The following is an 18,183-nucleotide window of genomic DNA, read 5'->3' on the forward strand; positions in this document are numbered from 1 at the left end:
TTACAGGCGTGAGCCACTGTGCCCAGCCTTCATGACTTTTTAATTTAATTTCTAAAAGTGCCTTGTGTCTGACATGTATTTGAGAATTGTTTATTTCAGCCTATGAACATTAACACCCTTTCTTAATAGAAGGTGTGTCAATACTTAGAATTAAGTTCTTTATGTATGATTTTCTGCACATTTACACCTCATAAAGCCTCTATCCTCAGCCGGGTGCAGTGGCTCACATCTATAATCCCAGAGGCTTGGGAGGCCGAGGCAGGCAGATCACCTGAGTTCAGGAGTTTGAGACCAGCCTGACCAATATGGTAAAACCCCATCTCTACTAAAAATACAAAATTAGCCAGGTATAGTGGCTCATTTGCTTGAACCCCAGAGGTGGAGATGGCAGTGAGCCAAGATCGTGCCATTGTACTCCAGCCTGGGCAGTAGGAGTGAAACTCCATCTCAATAATAATAATAAAAAAAACCTCTGTCCTCTCAATGACCCTCACTAAGGAGTATTCACAAAGTATGATAGGAATGGACATGTAGAAATGTACGTAGATGTTCACTCTTAAGTCAAAACGAGGGAAAGAAGTTCTGAGGCATGGCCAGAATAAATACGATACTACATCATTTCCAGTCAATCTAGAATCATCAGGAATCTTAGGAAAATGTGAAAAATCTCACTTCAATTTATACTCAATGATTAAGACTTGGGATGCCATGGCATTTTCTCTTTTTTAATAATACGTGAGCTAAAGTTTAAAAAGACATATATGTCATTGGAATCCTCTCTTAAGGGGCCTCTGAAAACGAAAGAAAATAAAACCTCAGTGAGCAACCTGTTTGAGTTGGGAAATGTAATGCATGTTTCACGATTCCCATGTTCTTTCCAATGACCCTTCGTGACCTTCATGCCACAACAGGCATAGCTATCACTCATCTTTTGAGCCTCTTGGCCTAATAACTCAGGCTTGGGTACCACGGTGCAACTGCAAGACCAATCCTCACTGCTTTCCTGAGACTTTTCTCTAGCCGCAGTCTGAGTGGTTTTGAAGTTTAAATCTATGACTTTTTGATGTGTTAAAATGAACCCCCCAACTCTGTTACAGAGGGAGCCTATGGAGTGGGTGCAGCATCTGCTCCTGCCTGCTAATCAGGCTCTGGCTCTCCTCGGGGACCGTGTTCTCACTTGGCAGAGCAAGGCCAGGACAACTTGCCACCGAGCAACCTGTAATGCATTGCAACTTGCTGGATACGTTTGGCTGCGTCTGGCCGAGGCTGGCCCGAGAGCCCTTCTCACACCACAGCGAGGTTCCTCCCTGGCTTCCAGGGGAACAGTTCTCTCAAACCTGCGCCGAGCAAGATGCATTTAACTGACCCCATTCCTTTTAACAACTGAGCATGACACCTTTTAATAGCCTCGCAAAGACAGCGCGTGGCCGCCACCGCTCTGCCTCATTACTCACTGTTTCAGGACGGTGCTCGAATCCAATATGCACATTTTAGTCACGTCATGCCTGGGAACTCAACCACCCTTTTGTCCTAGCTCACCTCCCCATTTTATCGTATTTCTCGTGTTTAGCTTATGTCTTGTTTTGATATTTATTTAATTGGGTTACCCGGTTCTGGCTGTCGCCCTGTTCTGCGTGCTGAAGGTGCAGGATTCTTCTTCATGCGTTACAGGACATAGGACCTGCCATGGTGACAGCTTCACTTGGAAAAGGTAGAAATGTGTGTGACTGTGTCCCCTTTGAATCAGGATGCACTTCCAGGAGGGGGAAACTGTAACGGGATGTAAGTGTTTTCCAGTGGCTGGCAGCAGGGGAAAATGGTGGCCTATTAGGGCAGGAGACCATGGAATAGCCCAGTAAGCTCATTCCTGGGCAGCGTCCCCCCAGAATCTGGGTGATAGGAGTAAAGTCTCCTGGATGCATGGGTCAAGTGGAGGATGCTGCTCCCTTGGAAGCAGCTTTCTGGTAAGAGGCTGGAGAATGGAGAGAAAGGGGAAAACAAACCCCCACCATTTCTCTACAATCACCAAAAAACTAGTTACAAGGGAAACACCAATTCTGGGCACCCTGAGGAGATGGTTTTCCCAGCCTGTGCCCTTCTGCGATCTGCTTTACAAAAAGAAAGCCCGACTCCCAAGCGTTCTGCTTAGAGCAGTAAAAACAGCGATGAGCGCTTTAAACACAACAATTGGGAGCGAGGATGCTCGCCTGTAATGATTGTTTATGTTAGAAAGTTGGCTGCCACCGTGGTTAGACAAATGCTCCCACTTCTGTGGAGATAAAAGGCAAGCACTTGTAATCAGTAAGGAGAGCGTGTATGTTCTGGGGCTAAATGGCATTATAAAACTTCCTAATTAAGCATATACGCCGATGAGTTTTTAGCATCGTTTCTCCAATTTAGCTTTACATACTGGGTGCGCTGTTCAGTACAGCATTAACTATAAACATTGTTGTTACTGCCCCAGCTGGAAAACAGAGCAGTTTATGTGTGCAAGAAAAAAGAGATTATCTCCCATCTGCTCCTGCCCATTATTCAGAGATGTGTCATTTTGTCTGCTGATGGGAACCATCACTAGGATTTTACTTAAATGGCCTTTTTATACTTGGCTCCCTTTATTAATTACTGTATTTACTTGGGGTTTTGTTCCGACCCTTAATCCTACAAATTTAGTAATTTAATTTTTGACTTTATATGTGTAATTTTTATACAAATAGGCACAACTGTAATTAGATATACCTGATGCCTATTTTTAATTGTATATCAACTTTACACATATATATCTGGTTAATATTCCTGAGGTTAGGAGACATGTAATTTCAAAAGGATGGAGCATGGTGTGATTCGATTTATATAATGTACAAAACCAGCCAAAGCTAATTAATGTTGCTAGACTCTAGGGTCAGTGTTTACCCTGTGGGTAAACACTGGAAGGGACTCCTGGAAGGGAACCCCTGGGATGCTAGGAATGTTCTGTGCCTGACCTGGGTGCTGCCTACAGGGGCACAATCAGTTCATGCATATTTATTGAGATGTGCATTCCTGATATGTGCAGTCTTCTGAAAGTATATATTCTTTCAGGTAAAAGTGAGAGATGGATGAATCCTCTTCTGTGTTACAAAGTCAAAAAAGAAGGGTCTGCACAAAGGCAAATTATGATTCACTCACCCTCCCCCTTCCAAAATAAGGTAAAAAATCAAGTTCTTTCTACATCTATAAGGCTAATTATGTAGGTAAATTAAATAAATGAATGTGCAATTCCTACATGCATTATACACGGAGAAGACGCAAATAGTCTTCTATGTCAAAATGACCTTAGAAAGTTTTATTGTGGTTTGGGTGTTTTCTTGCTTTAAACAGATTTGGAAATGATCATGATTTTAGTATATCTGAATCATTTGTCAAGGTATGCCCCTTTCTGCTTTTCTATGTGCTATGTTTGGACTGTCTGATTATAGAAAAATAACCAGGAGTAACAATTGGGACTAAAATCATATATATATATATTATATATATATATATATACACACACACATACACATTATATATATAATATATATTATAAATGTATATATACAAACACATATATATTTTGTATTTTTTGTAAAACTTTGCAGTCTAATCATGAAACAGTATCAGGCAGCCACTATCTTACTACAGGTAGGCTCCACAGTTTGGAGAAAACAAATGCCAAAACCATTGGAAATTTTTTTTCAAACACTAAGACATAGAGTGTTACCTGGAGATCACTTCAGAAACATTAAGATGGAGAAAACAAGCTCCCTAGGACTTCTGAGAGTTCATTTCTCAAACCACCAAAAAGCATCCTGCTTGTGGATAACTTAGAGACACAAACAATGCCCCTTGAAGGAAATGGCAGGGCTGTTGACCAGAATAGAAAGCGATTGGATAGAATTCTTAACCCAGTTTTTAAAAAAATCGATACCTCCCATAATCCCTTTTGCTTGAGCAGATAAGCCAGCTAGATAATCTGACAGTTACAAAATACTGAAAAATAAATTCATGCAATAGCTAATACATAGAAGGATTTCCAGGGGGAGGAGGAAACAATAAAACAGAAACAGAACAAAAAGGTGGAGAATTTGAAAACACAAGCTTACCAACACACACAATGCATTCTGTGGCCCATTGTACTTTGAGGCGCTTCTACTACTAAGTGTAAATGCATTGTTATCCATCTAATCAGGTCAAGGTTGGGCTTGATGACTTTAAAATGACAGTATATGCTTCTATAGAACACACACTAGCGTGCTATTGTTCTTCCATTTGTTAAGGGACAGAAGAGCACTGGAAATCGTCGTTTTAATTAGCAATATCAGGAAAATGCTTTGGCATTAGCACTAAATATACTGTCCTTTTAACCATAAGGAAAATTGATACTGAGCATGTGCAATGGAAAGAAAGCTGGCAAATGTCAGTGTGAATAATGGGTGAAAAAAAGGAATGAGGGGGTGTGGCATCTCAATCAAGATTAAAATGAAACTGATAAAGCAGCATATGGACTGGATAACAAATCAAAAGCATGTTTATCCACTGAAGGAACTGGTTAATGGAGACTGCCAGCACGTTGCCATGGAAACACTGACTGTTGAGCTGCACCATCTCATACCTTATCCAATACATTCCTGGTTGCTGGTAGTAGTCCAAAGACCCTGATCTCTTGATGGTAAACCCGTGGTCCAGCTGAGCAGAGAGAAATGGGGCAACTCAGTGGATCAACATTGTGCTAAAGAATTAAGACTCCAGACCAAGCTGTTTTTCACTGACTCTATATGTATATATAGTTACGATGCCTCTTCTGCAGGGTAACTAGCTAATATCCTAAGTCTGCACAGTGCAAACAAAAAGGCAAGAAAAGACACTAATCCCTCATGAACATCTTGGAGGCCAATTTGCTCATATAGATCTGATCATGACCATTTAATCAAGTCCTCTCAATTTCAAAAGATATAAACACCTCTTCACATGCCATAGAACAGAAAATGCTTCACAGTTCAATAAAGTACTGAAATCAGCATTAGTCACTTAAGAGAAAGCAGACTGGACCCCAAAGAGTATCACCACATAAGGCTTAAATTCGAGGCCTTCATAACTATGAAATGAAAGAGGAAAAGAATCAGGTTTTGAAACCTCATCAATTATAGCACTTAAATTTCTGAGTTAATCTTCAAAAGCAGAGCTACTCTGAAAGGTGAATCTTTTCCTTTTTATAAAAGGTATATGAACTGATTAAAGGTGAATCTTAATTACATTTCTAAACTAAAAAGATATAGTATAAAACAGTCAATAAATTTTCTCTGAAAATATGGAAAATGAAATAAAACAAAAAAGTTTTCACTATATATTAAAAATGCATATGTACAGTTAAGTGCGTATGATTAACACAAAGCATAATTAATAGAAGACAGGAGAAGTTCTCAGAGTTGTTCATCCTGGAATGAGATGTTAGCTTTTGGCTACCTGGGAATAAAAGATTCAATCCCCAAAACCTGAAGAACGATAATCATACTGTGTGCCTACTTCCCCATTCTGCCCACGAGAGGATGCAGCTTGCACATCTTTCTCAGAGAAAGGCTCATGTGTTCTTTCAAGTGCATTGCTGGTATGATGCTGACGACAGTTTCTGCTTCTAAATTCACAAAGGCATTTCAAAAACATGCCAGGGCACCAGGCATTTAAACTAAAAACTGCTTGGAGGATTTGGTGTTCTGATTATAAACTAGGCTATCCCAGTGTTCCTAAAATGCAGTGTGAGGTTTTCATCTTTTTTAAAATGTGTGTTTCATTTTATTGAGAAAAAAATCGAAGTATACTTGCTCTCAGGAAGATGAAGGTGTATGCTTGTCCACAAAGACAGTTACTTAGTAATTAGCTTTCTATTGCCATCTATAGGCAAAGTGTCATATAACAGGTCTCATTTTACAACTAAGCTTCCCAGTGTCACAATTACATGCACGCTGATTAGTATGGATTTGTTCAATTAGACTGAAATGCTCTATTTGCATGAGCAAAATGCAAAAGAAGAACTTTAAAGCATTAGGAAAATTATTGGTTAAAATAATAAACAGTGTTAAATGAGGAAAAATAAATTGGAACTGACATCTTAGTCACCGGTTCTTCATCAAGCTGAGCAAATCTAATAATGCCTCTCTCTCTTCCCTCAGCTCTCAAAAAGTTCACCGTTAAAATGTCATCTCTAATTCGTTTTATGTCTATAAATTGCATTTTAATAACCTTTTGTTTCCCTTTCTTTCTCTCTCTTTTTTTAATACCCCAACTATTGAGGAAGGTAGCAGAGGGACAATGGAGGCTCTCTGAGAGGCACAGACTGCGGCAGTTCTAAGGAATGCAATGGCTTCCACCTAATCCCATGGCTTGATCTAATGTCAGAGCACTTTTCCTCCTTCAGGAGGGTATGTGATCCCTGTGAATCTCCAGCTGGTAATCACTCCCCTAGGCAACTCAAGGCCCTCTTGCAACCTTAACATAGAGTTATCGTTTGTCCTTTCTTTGGTCTTAATAAAGTAGGGAGTGTGAAGCAGAAGAAAAAAGATGGCAACATGAACAAGAACACTACAGTTCCAAACCTTGAGTCCATGTTAAACTAGGCTCATATCATAAATTACACCTGTGAGAGAGCCTGCCGGTTATGACAGTATGCTTTTTTCTTTTGTCACTCTAAGAAAGCAAAACGTGTCACAGATTCCTTTTCGAGTATTGGTGATCTCCAGCAGGTAGTTAGGTTTCTAACTAAGGAATGAGAAGTACTAGTTAAAAATTAATGATTTAATTGTTGATCCCCCCCCCATCAAACCACAAACTAACACTACATCCTAAACAATAATAATAATAATAAATTCTAAAGGGTGCATGTAATTCTAAAAAAATTAGTCCTATGGTAAAGGCAGTTTAAAATACATTATTTTATAGTCTCTGGGGAGAGCATATATACCCAGGAAAATTCTGCGTGAATGAAATTTATGCTGAAATTAGTTTTTATAAATCTATCAAATAGAAGTCATCACTGTATTATATCAATTCCTGAACTTTTAATGATGTGGGTAAATTAATTGTTATATTACTTTATAGAATATACCATTTATAAAAAATTTTTCTTCCACCTCCCACTTATTTTGCTTCATAGCAGAATAGACTTTCTTGGCAGTCATACTTTGGAATATTACTTAATGCCAGGGCTTCCTTTTCCTGTGATAGTCCCCCGATAGTCTTTGCACTTTAAGAATGAAAAAATGGTTATACAATATAATTGGACGTATTCAGTGCGATTCTGAAAGTTATTCAATGAAGGTGGCCAGAATGTCTTGTTTCTAATTCCCAGCCCCACCCTGTGGCTAGGGACCTCAGCTCTGGGTTCTTCTGGAAGCTAGAGATGTTTATGAGGGAAAAGTGTTCTGGAAAAGGTGCCTAAATGTACATAGTATGGTAGACTAGATTCTCTTAAAATAACCTCTGAAATTTACATTGATAGTCCCTTTCATGCTTGAAATATTAGTGCTGATAGTTAACATATGAATTGTGCTGTAGATCTGACAGGCAATTTTTAAGATACAGTTTTCTGAAACCAGCCAATTATTTTGAATCTGAATTAAGTCGATAATTATTTTTTAAAAAACCAAACTGCAGTGGTAAAGATTAAACAAGCATGCAACCAACGCATAGCTCAGCATTACACGGCCCGCTTTACAATTTGTAAGTATATTACCAGTTTGTGCAGTTCCCATGGAAACCGTGTTAGTGATGAATTGAGAAACTTGCATTCAAAATTGCATTCAAAGTGGTCCAATCATGACATTTAGGAAAAAAAAATAGTGGATCTTTGATCTCCAAATACTAACGAGTGTTTTAAGATCCACCTAGATGAGGTTTTAATGAATTCATATGAATAAGGCTTCAGAATTTATCCAAGTTTGATTAAAATAGGATTTCCCCTCAAATATATGTTGTCTGTCAATTGGAAAATTGCCTGACGTTCCTGCCCTTAATCATTATGAGACTCCTAGAATACTGTGAACAAACCAATATTGAGCAACCAAGGCAAACTTAACCAAAGACTGATTAAAATAAACGACCAGGGGAAAAAAAGAAAACAAAAGCAAAATGACAGAAGCGGAAAAGGTACCCTCTCTAGCAGCTGTAAGCCCTTAGCAGGAGAAAAACAGTCCCTTTCATGGACAAGCGTGCTGGCAGTCCATTCCAAAAGAAAACTGTGGAATCGAATGTTTGGAATAGACTTATATCTTGAACGAACAATGGAAACAGAGTATAGAATGTCTGGTGTGGTAGAGAATCACCATGAGAGTGTTACTTTCAAAAATGACTGACTGAATATCAGCTCAGAAAAAAGAACACGGACCATCTATGGAAGATGTAGAGGATAATTTACGTCTACACTGAATTTTCTTAGAAAGAATTAAAGACAGAGGGCAAGAACAACTTGAAATTGTAAAACTTCAGCGGCACTGAGGAACATCTCGAAGAGTAGGCATTCCCTTTCACTTTCCTCGTGTGCCAGTTGCTCACACGCATGTAAATCACTACTGAAATGCAAACCGTACGAGAGTGTGAATGCACGCGTTCATACCATTTGCAAATTCTGGAATCTCATATCAAATATTTAGTAACCCAGATCTGGGATTGCTGGTATCCAACAGGTCACTTGTTTATCTTTAGTTTTATTTAGAGCTCTTGCACAACCCAAAAAGAAAAAAAAGAAAGAAACTGAAAACACCTAGAATAGTCCAATATTCAGTACTGCTCATGAGTGAGAGGTACTGTTTAGTAGCATAAATACTTCTGAAAAAGTCCACATCATAATGTCCTAAATTCTTTGTTTGGAGAAGAAAAACAACTCAAGTGATTTTCAGATTGAATATGCTGTTAAAATATACATGCTCTGGAAAAAAGAGGAAATTATTAAAAACTCAAGTAATTGAAACTTGAATATATTTACTCTAGAATATGACACCAGGAAGTATGAGGTTTCATTATTCTTCGGCCCAATTTAATCTTTGCCTACAGCTGTGATCAAATTGCATGTAGTGTATGTCTGCATGTATAGAACAGAAAAAAAAAAAGTCCTTGTGCAGCCGCATCAATAAAATACTAAATGTTAAAAGACTTTTAACTTTAAGAACAGAAATTTCTAAGGAGCAAGACATCATGACTTCGTTGGGTGTTCACAGTAATTCAATTTCACCGAAAATCTCACTGCGTAGCTTTCTGCTATGCTTTGACTTTAATTTAGGTCTAGTATCAAGATCTGCAGTGTTCCAAGCTCTCCCTGCAATGTCATCTCTCTCAGCTTCCCTCTCCTTTCTAGGTCCTGGCAAAAGGACACCATGAACTCTTTTCCTTAGAGCCAAAAAGTTTGCATTGGCACAGAGTCCAGCATGGGGGAGGCTTTCTGTTTTGAAGAAATAAATCATGAAATTAATATATACTGCAAGACACCCTGGAGGTGTTGGATAATGATGTGACGCCCAGGGAAATGATCTGCAGAAACACCTAATATATATAAGTCCCATACCTCCTCTAGTGCATTAAGTGGCTGAGCTGTCTAAAGAAATGACCCATTCTGCTGTCTCTGGCTGGAGAATCTCCTGAGTAATGCCTGCCTCTTAGGTGGGTTGCTTTAAAGAAGTTATAGGTGGATATTTCAGATGCTTACTGCTATGACAGAAACTCCAGCTGCTGTGCTATTCGGCTTGGGGCCTGTGTTGAAATGCTTCTTTATCTTTCCAGCTACTGACAGCTGATGTTCATTTTCTGGGAGGCCATCATCCTGGAGAAAAAAAAATAAAGAAGAGAAAAAGAAAGAAAATGAGATAAATGAAAAATGAAGGCCAAATCTTCTAGTCATAGGCCGTGATCTTAGAATTCATGAGATGTCAGAAATAAACCAGCCAATGTCTACTCATTAAACACTGTTGTTGGAAGCACTGCTCCAAGGTCTCATTCATTTCCACATCTGCTCTAAAATTAATTTGCTTTGTGTCATCTGACCCTAAGAGGTTTGTCTCTAAATTAAAAAAAATTATTTGTTTTTAGTTTCTAATAAAATCTATTCCAACCACGGTTCTAGGAACATGTCAAAGAGCAAGTTAATCTAGACCACCAAAAAAAAAAAAAAAAACAACATGAAAAAAAAAAAAAAAAAAAAAAAAAAAAAAAAAAAAAAAAAAAAAAAAAAAAAAAAAAAAAAAAAAAAAAACAACATGAACACCTTCTTTTTAATTTTTTGCCCTCTTAACCCATCATTTCGACCCAAAGCCAAGGGTCTTGGCTGGCAAGCTTGGGCTTCTGCATGGCCCATAAATAAACTCAGCCTTGTTCCACGGCTACTCATTTGGCCATTCTAAAATCCTAGGCAGCCTTCCAGGCAGAAAGATCTTCCTTAAATTTTAAATCCTTCTTGCTGCCTTCAAATCATCTGTTCTTATGATGTGGTTTATATGAAGCTCATTTTAACTGAGGTCTCTATTCTCTGCTAGAGCCATCAATGACTGAGTCTGGACACATGGTTCTCCTGTACTAAATACTGTTAGAAAAACAATAACCAGGGTCATAAGTATGTGCCACTACATACTAGAGTTCATGATGAAAAGGCTGCAGAATCTTTCCAGGCACGGACTGTGTTTTGCTCACTATAGAATCCCCAGATTTTAGGGTAAGGCGTTGGCTCATAATGGATGCTCAGTTGTGGAATAAATGAACGAATGGATAATAGAGTGTTTGTAACTCACTGCTATATAGAAACTCCTGGCAATCACTTCAATGCCATTTGTTATTTTTCTTTTCTTCATCTCCATCATTTTGCAGGTAACTTCTTGGTTCCACCCAGGAAAATAAATCTGCTGCTTATCAAGCATAATGTGCTGGCTGTTGTAGCATGAGCTGGTCCCTCCGCATGGCATTTGCTCTTTCTTTCAGCATCTGGTCACTCACTTACTCAGTGGACACTAACTGCACGCCTGCATGGACCAGGCAGTACAGTAGGCGGGGGAGAAATGATGGCGCGCAAACGCAGGCATGGGTTTTGCTCTTCTAGACCCTGAGCTCCATTTCTTTTCTTCACAACTTGGGTCTAACTGGCCCGTTCCAAGTCATGTATCACCAATTAAGCACAATCCCTTCTAATGGCTTTTCTGGAAACCCCTAATGCTTTTTCATTATATCAATTTGCACTATTTTTATTTTTTGGTGTTAGTAATAGAGTGAAATTCCAGTAGAGTGGGATGCTACTTGGGGAGGGAACAGAAGCAGGGCCACGCAGAGTGCCGAGCGTGTCAAGGGCTACGTTAGGAATAGCAGAGTGTGGGAGGAAGATGTGATCCCTGTTCAGCAGAACGTTGCAGGTTAATTGGGAGACAAAATATGCACACACTATGTAAAATCGTGAAACAGGTCAATAAGACAAAAAAGAGCTGTGACAAGGCAGCGTGGCTGGATGGCTCAGCTAGATGCACCAAAGACGTTCAGAGGAGAAAGGACATACTTTCTGTTGTGAACAGTCACAGCAGACTTCATGAGGGATATGGGCTTGACCTGGCCCTTAATGATGGAGAGTGTGTTGACAGGCAGAGAGAAGGAAGGTGATATTTGGTGTGCAGTGTATGCAGTGGAAGCCACAAAGTCATGTCTGCGAAACAAGAAATCAAACAATTTGTCTCTAGTTAAGAGTTTATGTGCGAGGGTCATGGCAGAGAAAGCTGAAAAAACAGAAGATTGGTCATAAATGAGTACCTGAAAGACCCCAGAATTGAGGCCTTCATCTCCATTAGGAATAAAGCTTTTTCATAAGAGGATTGTAAGTTTAAGAAATGTAAAGGACTACCTTGACCTTTACTGAGGCATTTTTAGAGTACATTATCCAGTTCTTGGTTCACTCTACAAGTCAAAGAGAAGTCAGATGATGATTACAAAGAATTAGGATTATGCATCCAGAGTTCTAAACACAAGAGTGAATTCAATGGTGTATATAAAAAATGTTTTTATTAAAATAGTGAATGACACACAAGGCCCCTGTAATTCAAGTTGAACAACAGCTTTTGGGATCTAAGTGAGAATTGTTGCAAGTTTTTCAACATTTGACAAGGGATAAAATGACGCTGAAAGTCTTCTGAATATTAGTATCATGCTTTGGAAGTGTCAGGCTCTGCCTGAATGAAAGGGGCCACCCTGGGTGCCCTACTGGCCTCACCACTAAGATTACATATGCACTTCTTACCACCTTTTTGTTCAGTTCCAGGCTACCTTGGGCAAAGGGATCAAATGAGCTTTCGATGATGAGATAGTTTGAAAAACATGATTGCGGAGAAGGTTGAGGAAAGGTTTGTCTTCTTAGGATGAAAGAAACTCCAGCATATTTGTGGTCTTAGGATAAGAAGCTAGTGAAAAGGGAGAATTGAATGATAGAGAACGGGCAGGGTGGGGACGGAGGACAGGTGAAGTGGTTTGCCTTGGGGAGGTATAGGTTTACCTCTTTCTCTGAAGCAAAGATGAAACAGAGAGAATGAGCAGAGCTGCAGGGAAGGCAAGTTAGAAGAGCATGGCACAGAGAGGACGATGACACAGTGTTAACTGCTACTTATATGTGTGATTCTTTCCTCTTCAAACTTCCGTCCATGTTAGTCAGTAACATTCCCATTTTGAAGATGGGCAAAATGAGGCTCAGCAAGGTGAGATCATGAGAAGCATGAAAGATGAAATCATGAGAAACTCATGAGAAGCATGAAAGGTGAAATCATGAGAAACTCATGAGACACATGTCTGTCTTGAGCAGTTTGCTGCTAGAATATTCCCGTTTAGTTTTAAACATTTGCTCAATGTCACACAGCTAGAAAGTGGTAGAGTCAGCATCAAGCGAGGCCTGAAACTCTGCTTTTTTGGTTTTTTTCCCCACACCAGGTTGCATCAATTGAGGACACTCACTAGAATGGCGTCAGCTACAAAAGGACTGCTAAGTGCTAAATGAAAATACTCAGTGAATCATCTTTTCCATGATGAAAGTGGCACAGTGGTGAGAGGGAATGAGAACTGAATGAGGGGCTGAACAAACCAGAGAATATTCAGACAAGACTTAATGGAGCCTAGGAATTATCTGGAGGTCACTAAAAGAGACACTGAGCATTTTAGGGACCCAGCGGAACACAGAAACTTCTCTGCCAAGTGGAGACCGGGTATCCCCCAACCTGGGATGTGTCAACGTGACCTATTAGGGCTAGGACTCTAGGCTCCTAAGTGCAGCAAGCAGTGCAGCAAGGTTCGGCTGACACTGGACAGAATAAAGTGGCATGGACCAACAGGGTGGTCCTATGATGGGCACAGGCTGTGTTTACCATCCTGGTGCAAATACGGGGAAAGAAACTGGGTCTTCATAAGAGCAGCTCCTACTTAACCTACTGAGAAAGATCCAGCTCTTGCTGAATAACTCCACCTTCTTCTCACTCCCCATCACTGGCATCTTTTCAGAAACTTACCTTCACCTGGTTTTCCTCCCACTGTTAGTTCTTGAACTAGGAGTTTGCTCTCTCACCACCTCACAGTGGATTTCCTTATCATTTCCCAGCCCTGTCCTGGTCCTAATCTCCTGTCAAGTTTCCTAGCAACTCTTTCAGATGCTGGGGCCTAGAGGTGAAGGCTTCCAGCTTTAAATTCCAGTGAAGGTTTGAGCTTCCCTTGGGTTATTAGTTCATGTTTAAGCAATGCAAGTAGCGAAACAACTCTCACAAGTTGTCAGAGATGCTTTTGACTTCATAAATCTTAAAATGTTTCAGGATTTTTTTTCCAATGAAGTAAGGTGTCTGGAGGAGGTAAAACACATACATGTACACAAACACACACACACCATGACAATGAAACAGTCTGCAGTGTTTTTACATAAATTTTGAAGGCTTTCAGCATAATTGGATTAAAAGACTTAAAAAATTAGCTTTGCAGGGATCTAATCTGTACCTGTGCCATAGAAATTGATGATGGAGGTTTAGCTAACTTGCTATCATGCATCAATAAAATAAATAGGGACATTAAAAACATACTTTTATATATACATCTTTATCACCATTATTCAGAATAGATTATGTGCCAAAAATGTGCTATGAATTTTCTAAACGTGACAAATCTGGCAGCATTTTACAAATATAGAATTATTACCATACGTTCTGGTTTGGGGATAGTTTCTGAAGTTTGACATCGGCTGGTTGTGGTTTGAGGTTAGTAGTTTTTGAATTAGAAATTCCCATCCACCACTTGGCAGAGCATTGCAACTGACAAGAACAAAATTAGTTTGCAAAATGGAAAATGAACTCTCACCACCGTCCATAGGAGACCTGGCCTCCTGGTCTCCATTTCTCTAGGGGTTCCTGGGGAAGAGCTGTGGGGAGGCCTGTTGGGGAATGGATGTGAAGTCACTCCGTAGTGTGAATTCCTCGCTTTCCTCTGGGAAATCATTTCAGGCATCATGCTTTAGAAAATTCTCATCCCCTTGTGGATTCTTGGTTTTGAATCATGGATTTGGTTTGCAGTCTATTCATTGCCAGACTCTATTATTACTAATATCTGTAAACTCATGAGAAGCATGGCAGTCTTGAACAGTTTACTGCTAGAATATCCCCATTTAGTTTTAAACAATTCCAAGGTCATTCAAGGACTCTTCAATAGCGGTTCCACTTCACCTCCCAGTGTGCTGCTAACCATCCCCACCTGCTCGGCACCCCAAGTCCCATTGACTGTCTTCAACGTGGCCCTATGATTCTCTGTCTACAATTCACACTGCCCTTTGGGAGAAAATGTGAGGCAAGTCAAGATTTATTTGAGAAAGGACAGGATAAAATGCCCATCTGGAAACTGAAACTCCATGTCATCATTTAAAATTTATGAATATAAATAAGTGGTTTTATGTATTATTACAGTGTCATTGGGCTTCACTTAATTTCTAACAAATTCTACCAGCACAATAAGACAAATGTGTACATTTTTTGTGTGTGAGTAGGGCTGATTTCTACTAGTCAACGTGGAATATTTTGAGAGATTATCCAGGCTCCTATTTTTTCTTCTTTCTCTTGCTCTTTTCTTCTTTTTGAATATCCTGACTTAGGAGTATCTTTCCAAAAGAGTACATAGGTGGGATATAGGAGGTACATTAAAATGTAAAGACCAGGAAGGTGATAGAAAGTCTTGAAATGGCTAAATAACCATATTTGATTTATTTAAACCAGTCCATTCTGCTAGTACAAAAGTTCTTGAACTTGGTCTCATGTTACAATCACCTGTGAGCTTTTAAAACTCCTGATGCCAGGAAGCCAGTGCAAACCAATTAAATGAGAATGTCCATGGCAAAACCCAGGCATCAGCCCTGTGTTAGAGGCTCCACTAGACTCCTTTGAGCCTCAGTTTTTTATCAGTAAACTTGGCAAAATAATTTGACATAAAACATAGATTCATAAAATTATAGCATCCTGGAGTATCAGAAGAATAGTTTTGGATAAGGTAGGTGAACATTTTGAAAATAAAAATGGAATGATAGTAATACATTTAAAATATTACAATGATGATCCTTTGATCCTAATTACAAATAAGATTTTTTTCTGGAAATGTCAATTCTGTTTATGAATTTATCATGAATCTACATTTTCTATCAATAAAGCATTGTTTGTGGGGAAAGTTACTCAACCCTCGTTCCAATTCCTGAAAAAGTCAAGATGTATTATTGCCTATTCTATTCTTATAACAAATGTGCCTAAATCACATTGCTCTCCGCTAGATGGGTAATAGGATAAAGAAATGTAGCTGGTACAATTTCTGTTGGTATTTTGTAACTACGTTAAACAAAATAGCTGAGATGCTGGAGAAAGTAGCAGAGCTGGTGGTGCACATATTATCTATCCAGACCGGTGGCACACAAACAAGGTCGTGTTAGGGGATGACAGTCTTTCCTCCTAAATCAAGCTTCTCATTCACCAGCATAAATCACAATTTGAATCTCATCAGCACATGGTGATGGATGACATAGTTGTCATCTCACTCAGACTCAAATTCATCAAATATTTGCTAAGTACCTGTAAGGTGCTAGGACTTAAGATTGCCCTCTCAGGTTCTTCAAATACATGATCTTTTCCCATCCTCATAGCAAGCAGAGAGGAGAATCCTATTTTCTCCATTTCACAGATAGGAAAACAGTTTCAAAGGAGAGAAAAGACTTGCCCAACAAGGCCACACAAGTGGGTAAGCTGGTGCTCCTTCTGTGGGTCTACATTCCTCTTCCAGACACATGGCTGCTTACTGAGGATGGCTTTGTTCACGTGGCTCATTGGAACCATCTACAGAGAGGCCTCACTCACGACTCTTCCAACAACAGAGCAAACGGCAAGAATACAGTGGAGCATGGTGGGATTCAGACCCAGGGCATGTATAAAATAAAGGTGAACTTAGAGGAAGCTCCTGGAATGAGGCTAAAACAAGCGACTTTTGCCGACTAGGGTTTCCAGTTCTGCGGCCCTATGCTCTATTCTCTGTTTTACATGAGGCTGCCTTTTCTTTTTTATTTCTTTTCTCTCTCTCTTTTTTATTTTGTTTGTCTTTTGAGACAGAGTATCCCTCCATCATCCAGGCTGGAGGGCAGTGGCTCCATCTTGGCTCACTGCAATCTCTGCCCTCCAGGTTTGAGCGATCCTTGTGCCTCAGCCTCCCCAGGAGCTGAGATTACAGGCACCCACCACCATGCCGGGCTAATTTTCGTTTTTGTTTTTTAGTAGAGATGTGGTTTCAGCATGTTGGCCAAGCTGGTCTTGAACTCTTGGCCTCAAGTGATCCACCCGCCACAACCTCCCAGAGTGCTGGGGTGAACAGGAGTGAGCCACTGCATGCGTCCTAGACTGCCTTTTCAATTCCAAGTATGTCAGGTAAAAAGGTCACGGTATAAGCAATAGAGAAAATTAGAACTAATGAGAGCAGAGGAAGAGCTTTTTGACAATGTCCTTAGGGTTCACATAATTATTAGTGCTTTTCTCTCCCCTTCTCTTCTTTGTGGTAATCAGATATAATTTGATTTCCAAATGCAAAATGTCTTACTAAATGGATATCCTTTGAAATCCCTAATTTATTTATTTCATTTGCTTGGTCATTTATTTATTGTATTTAGAGACTTCAACAAATACTAAAAAGGCTGATTGTGAAAGCTTACTTTTAACAATTTATTATTTTCGGATACAAAAAATCCGTTTTCTGATTCAGTTACTTTCAAAAGTTAAGCAGTCACTTCCTAATCAAGTCTTTTAAAGCTTTTATTAAAACTGATATTTTTTTGAGGATGTTAAGTCTGTTTGTAGTATTATAGAAAGGTTTTTTGTTTTTTTTTTTAAGTTTTCGATCTCCTAGATGATTACTTAAATTCTCTCCTTGCTTTTAGAAAATGTCTTTAGGAAATCTGAGAGAAGAACTGAAATGACAGCAGAAGTCTAAGATCCAGAGGGAGCCACGGAATGTAATTATGGGCAAAGTGGGACCATGTGTAAAAATGTGCACAAGAGCAGGTTGAGGAGGCAGCAAGTTATTGCTGAGACATGTACATATTGCCATAGGAAAATGAGCAACCTAATTTTTCACTGGTAACAGCCAGAAGTCTTCTTTATTTTGTTTCTTTACCGTAGTTGAGTTGGGATATTATTGATCTAGGGTGATTTGGTCTGGAATCAGGAGAAGATTTATGCTGTTTCCAACAGCACTCCAGACCCCTCATGTATATAAACAAATTTGCTGACATTTACAAAGTTATCTTCTAGCAAACACGCACATTCTGCTGGGACTGACTGCCAGATATCTCCTTCCTGGTCTTCTCCAGAATCGAGCTCTGGCGCCTCCTTCTCTGGGAAGTCTCCCCACAGAGCAGACTGGGGAAGCCGCTCCCACTGCCCTGGAAATATATGGTTGTATCCGACATTGTTCCTAGAGGGCCGGGCTGGCACGGAGTGTCCCTCTGATGAAAATGTATTTAGAAATCTTTATAGATAATTTTTTAATAATTATTCAGGTGTGGTGGCACACACCTGCGGTCCCAGCTACTTGGGAAGGTGAGGCAGGAGGATCGCCTGAGCCCAGGAGGTGGAGGCTGCAGTGAGCCACGATTGCAACACTGCATTCCAGCCTGGG

At 39.7% G+C, this 18,183-nt stretch overlaps 1 protein-coding gene across 5 annotated transcripts in view; it reads right to left on the reverse strand.

Moving 5' to 3' along the window:
- Positions 1–18,183, reverse strand: part of DCLK1 (doublecortin like kinase 1) — a 357,491-nt gene that overhangs the window by 14,996 nt on the left and 324,312 nt on the right. For 3 of the 5 annotated variants that reach the window (XM_017537960.2, XM_037741824.1, XM_017537962.1), the window contains one exon: positions 9,707–9,820. In XM_017537960.2, coding sequence (XP_017393449.1) covers positions 9,707–9,820 — 114 coding nt within the window. Of the gene's footprint in view, positions 1–4,627; positions 4,702–9,706; positions 9,821–18,183 lie in introns of all 5 variants that reach the window. The other 2 variants (XM_017537963.1, XM_017537961.2) reach the window with 1 other exon arrangement.

Source organism: Cebus imitator, unplaced genomic scaffold (genome assembly GCF_001604975.1).
Source record: "Cebus imitator isolate Cc_AM_T3 unplaced genomic scaffold, Cebus_imitator-1.0 Scaffold108, whole genome shotgun sequence".
Taxonomy (NCBI): Eukaryota; Metazoa; Chordata; class Mammalia; order Primates; family Cebidae; genus Cebus; species Cebus imitator.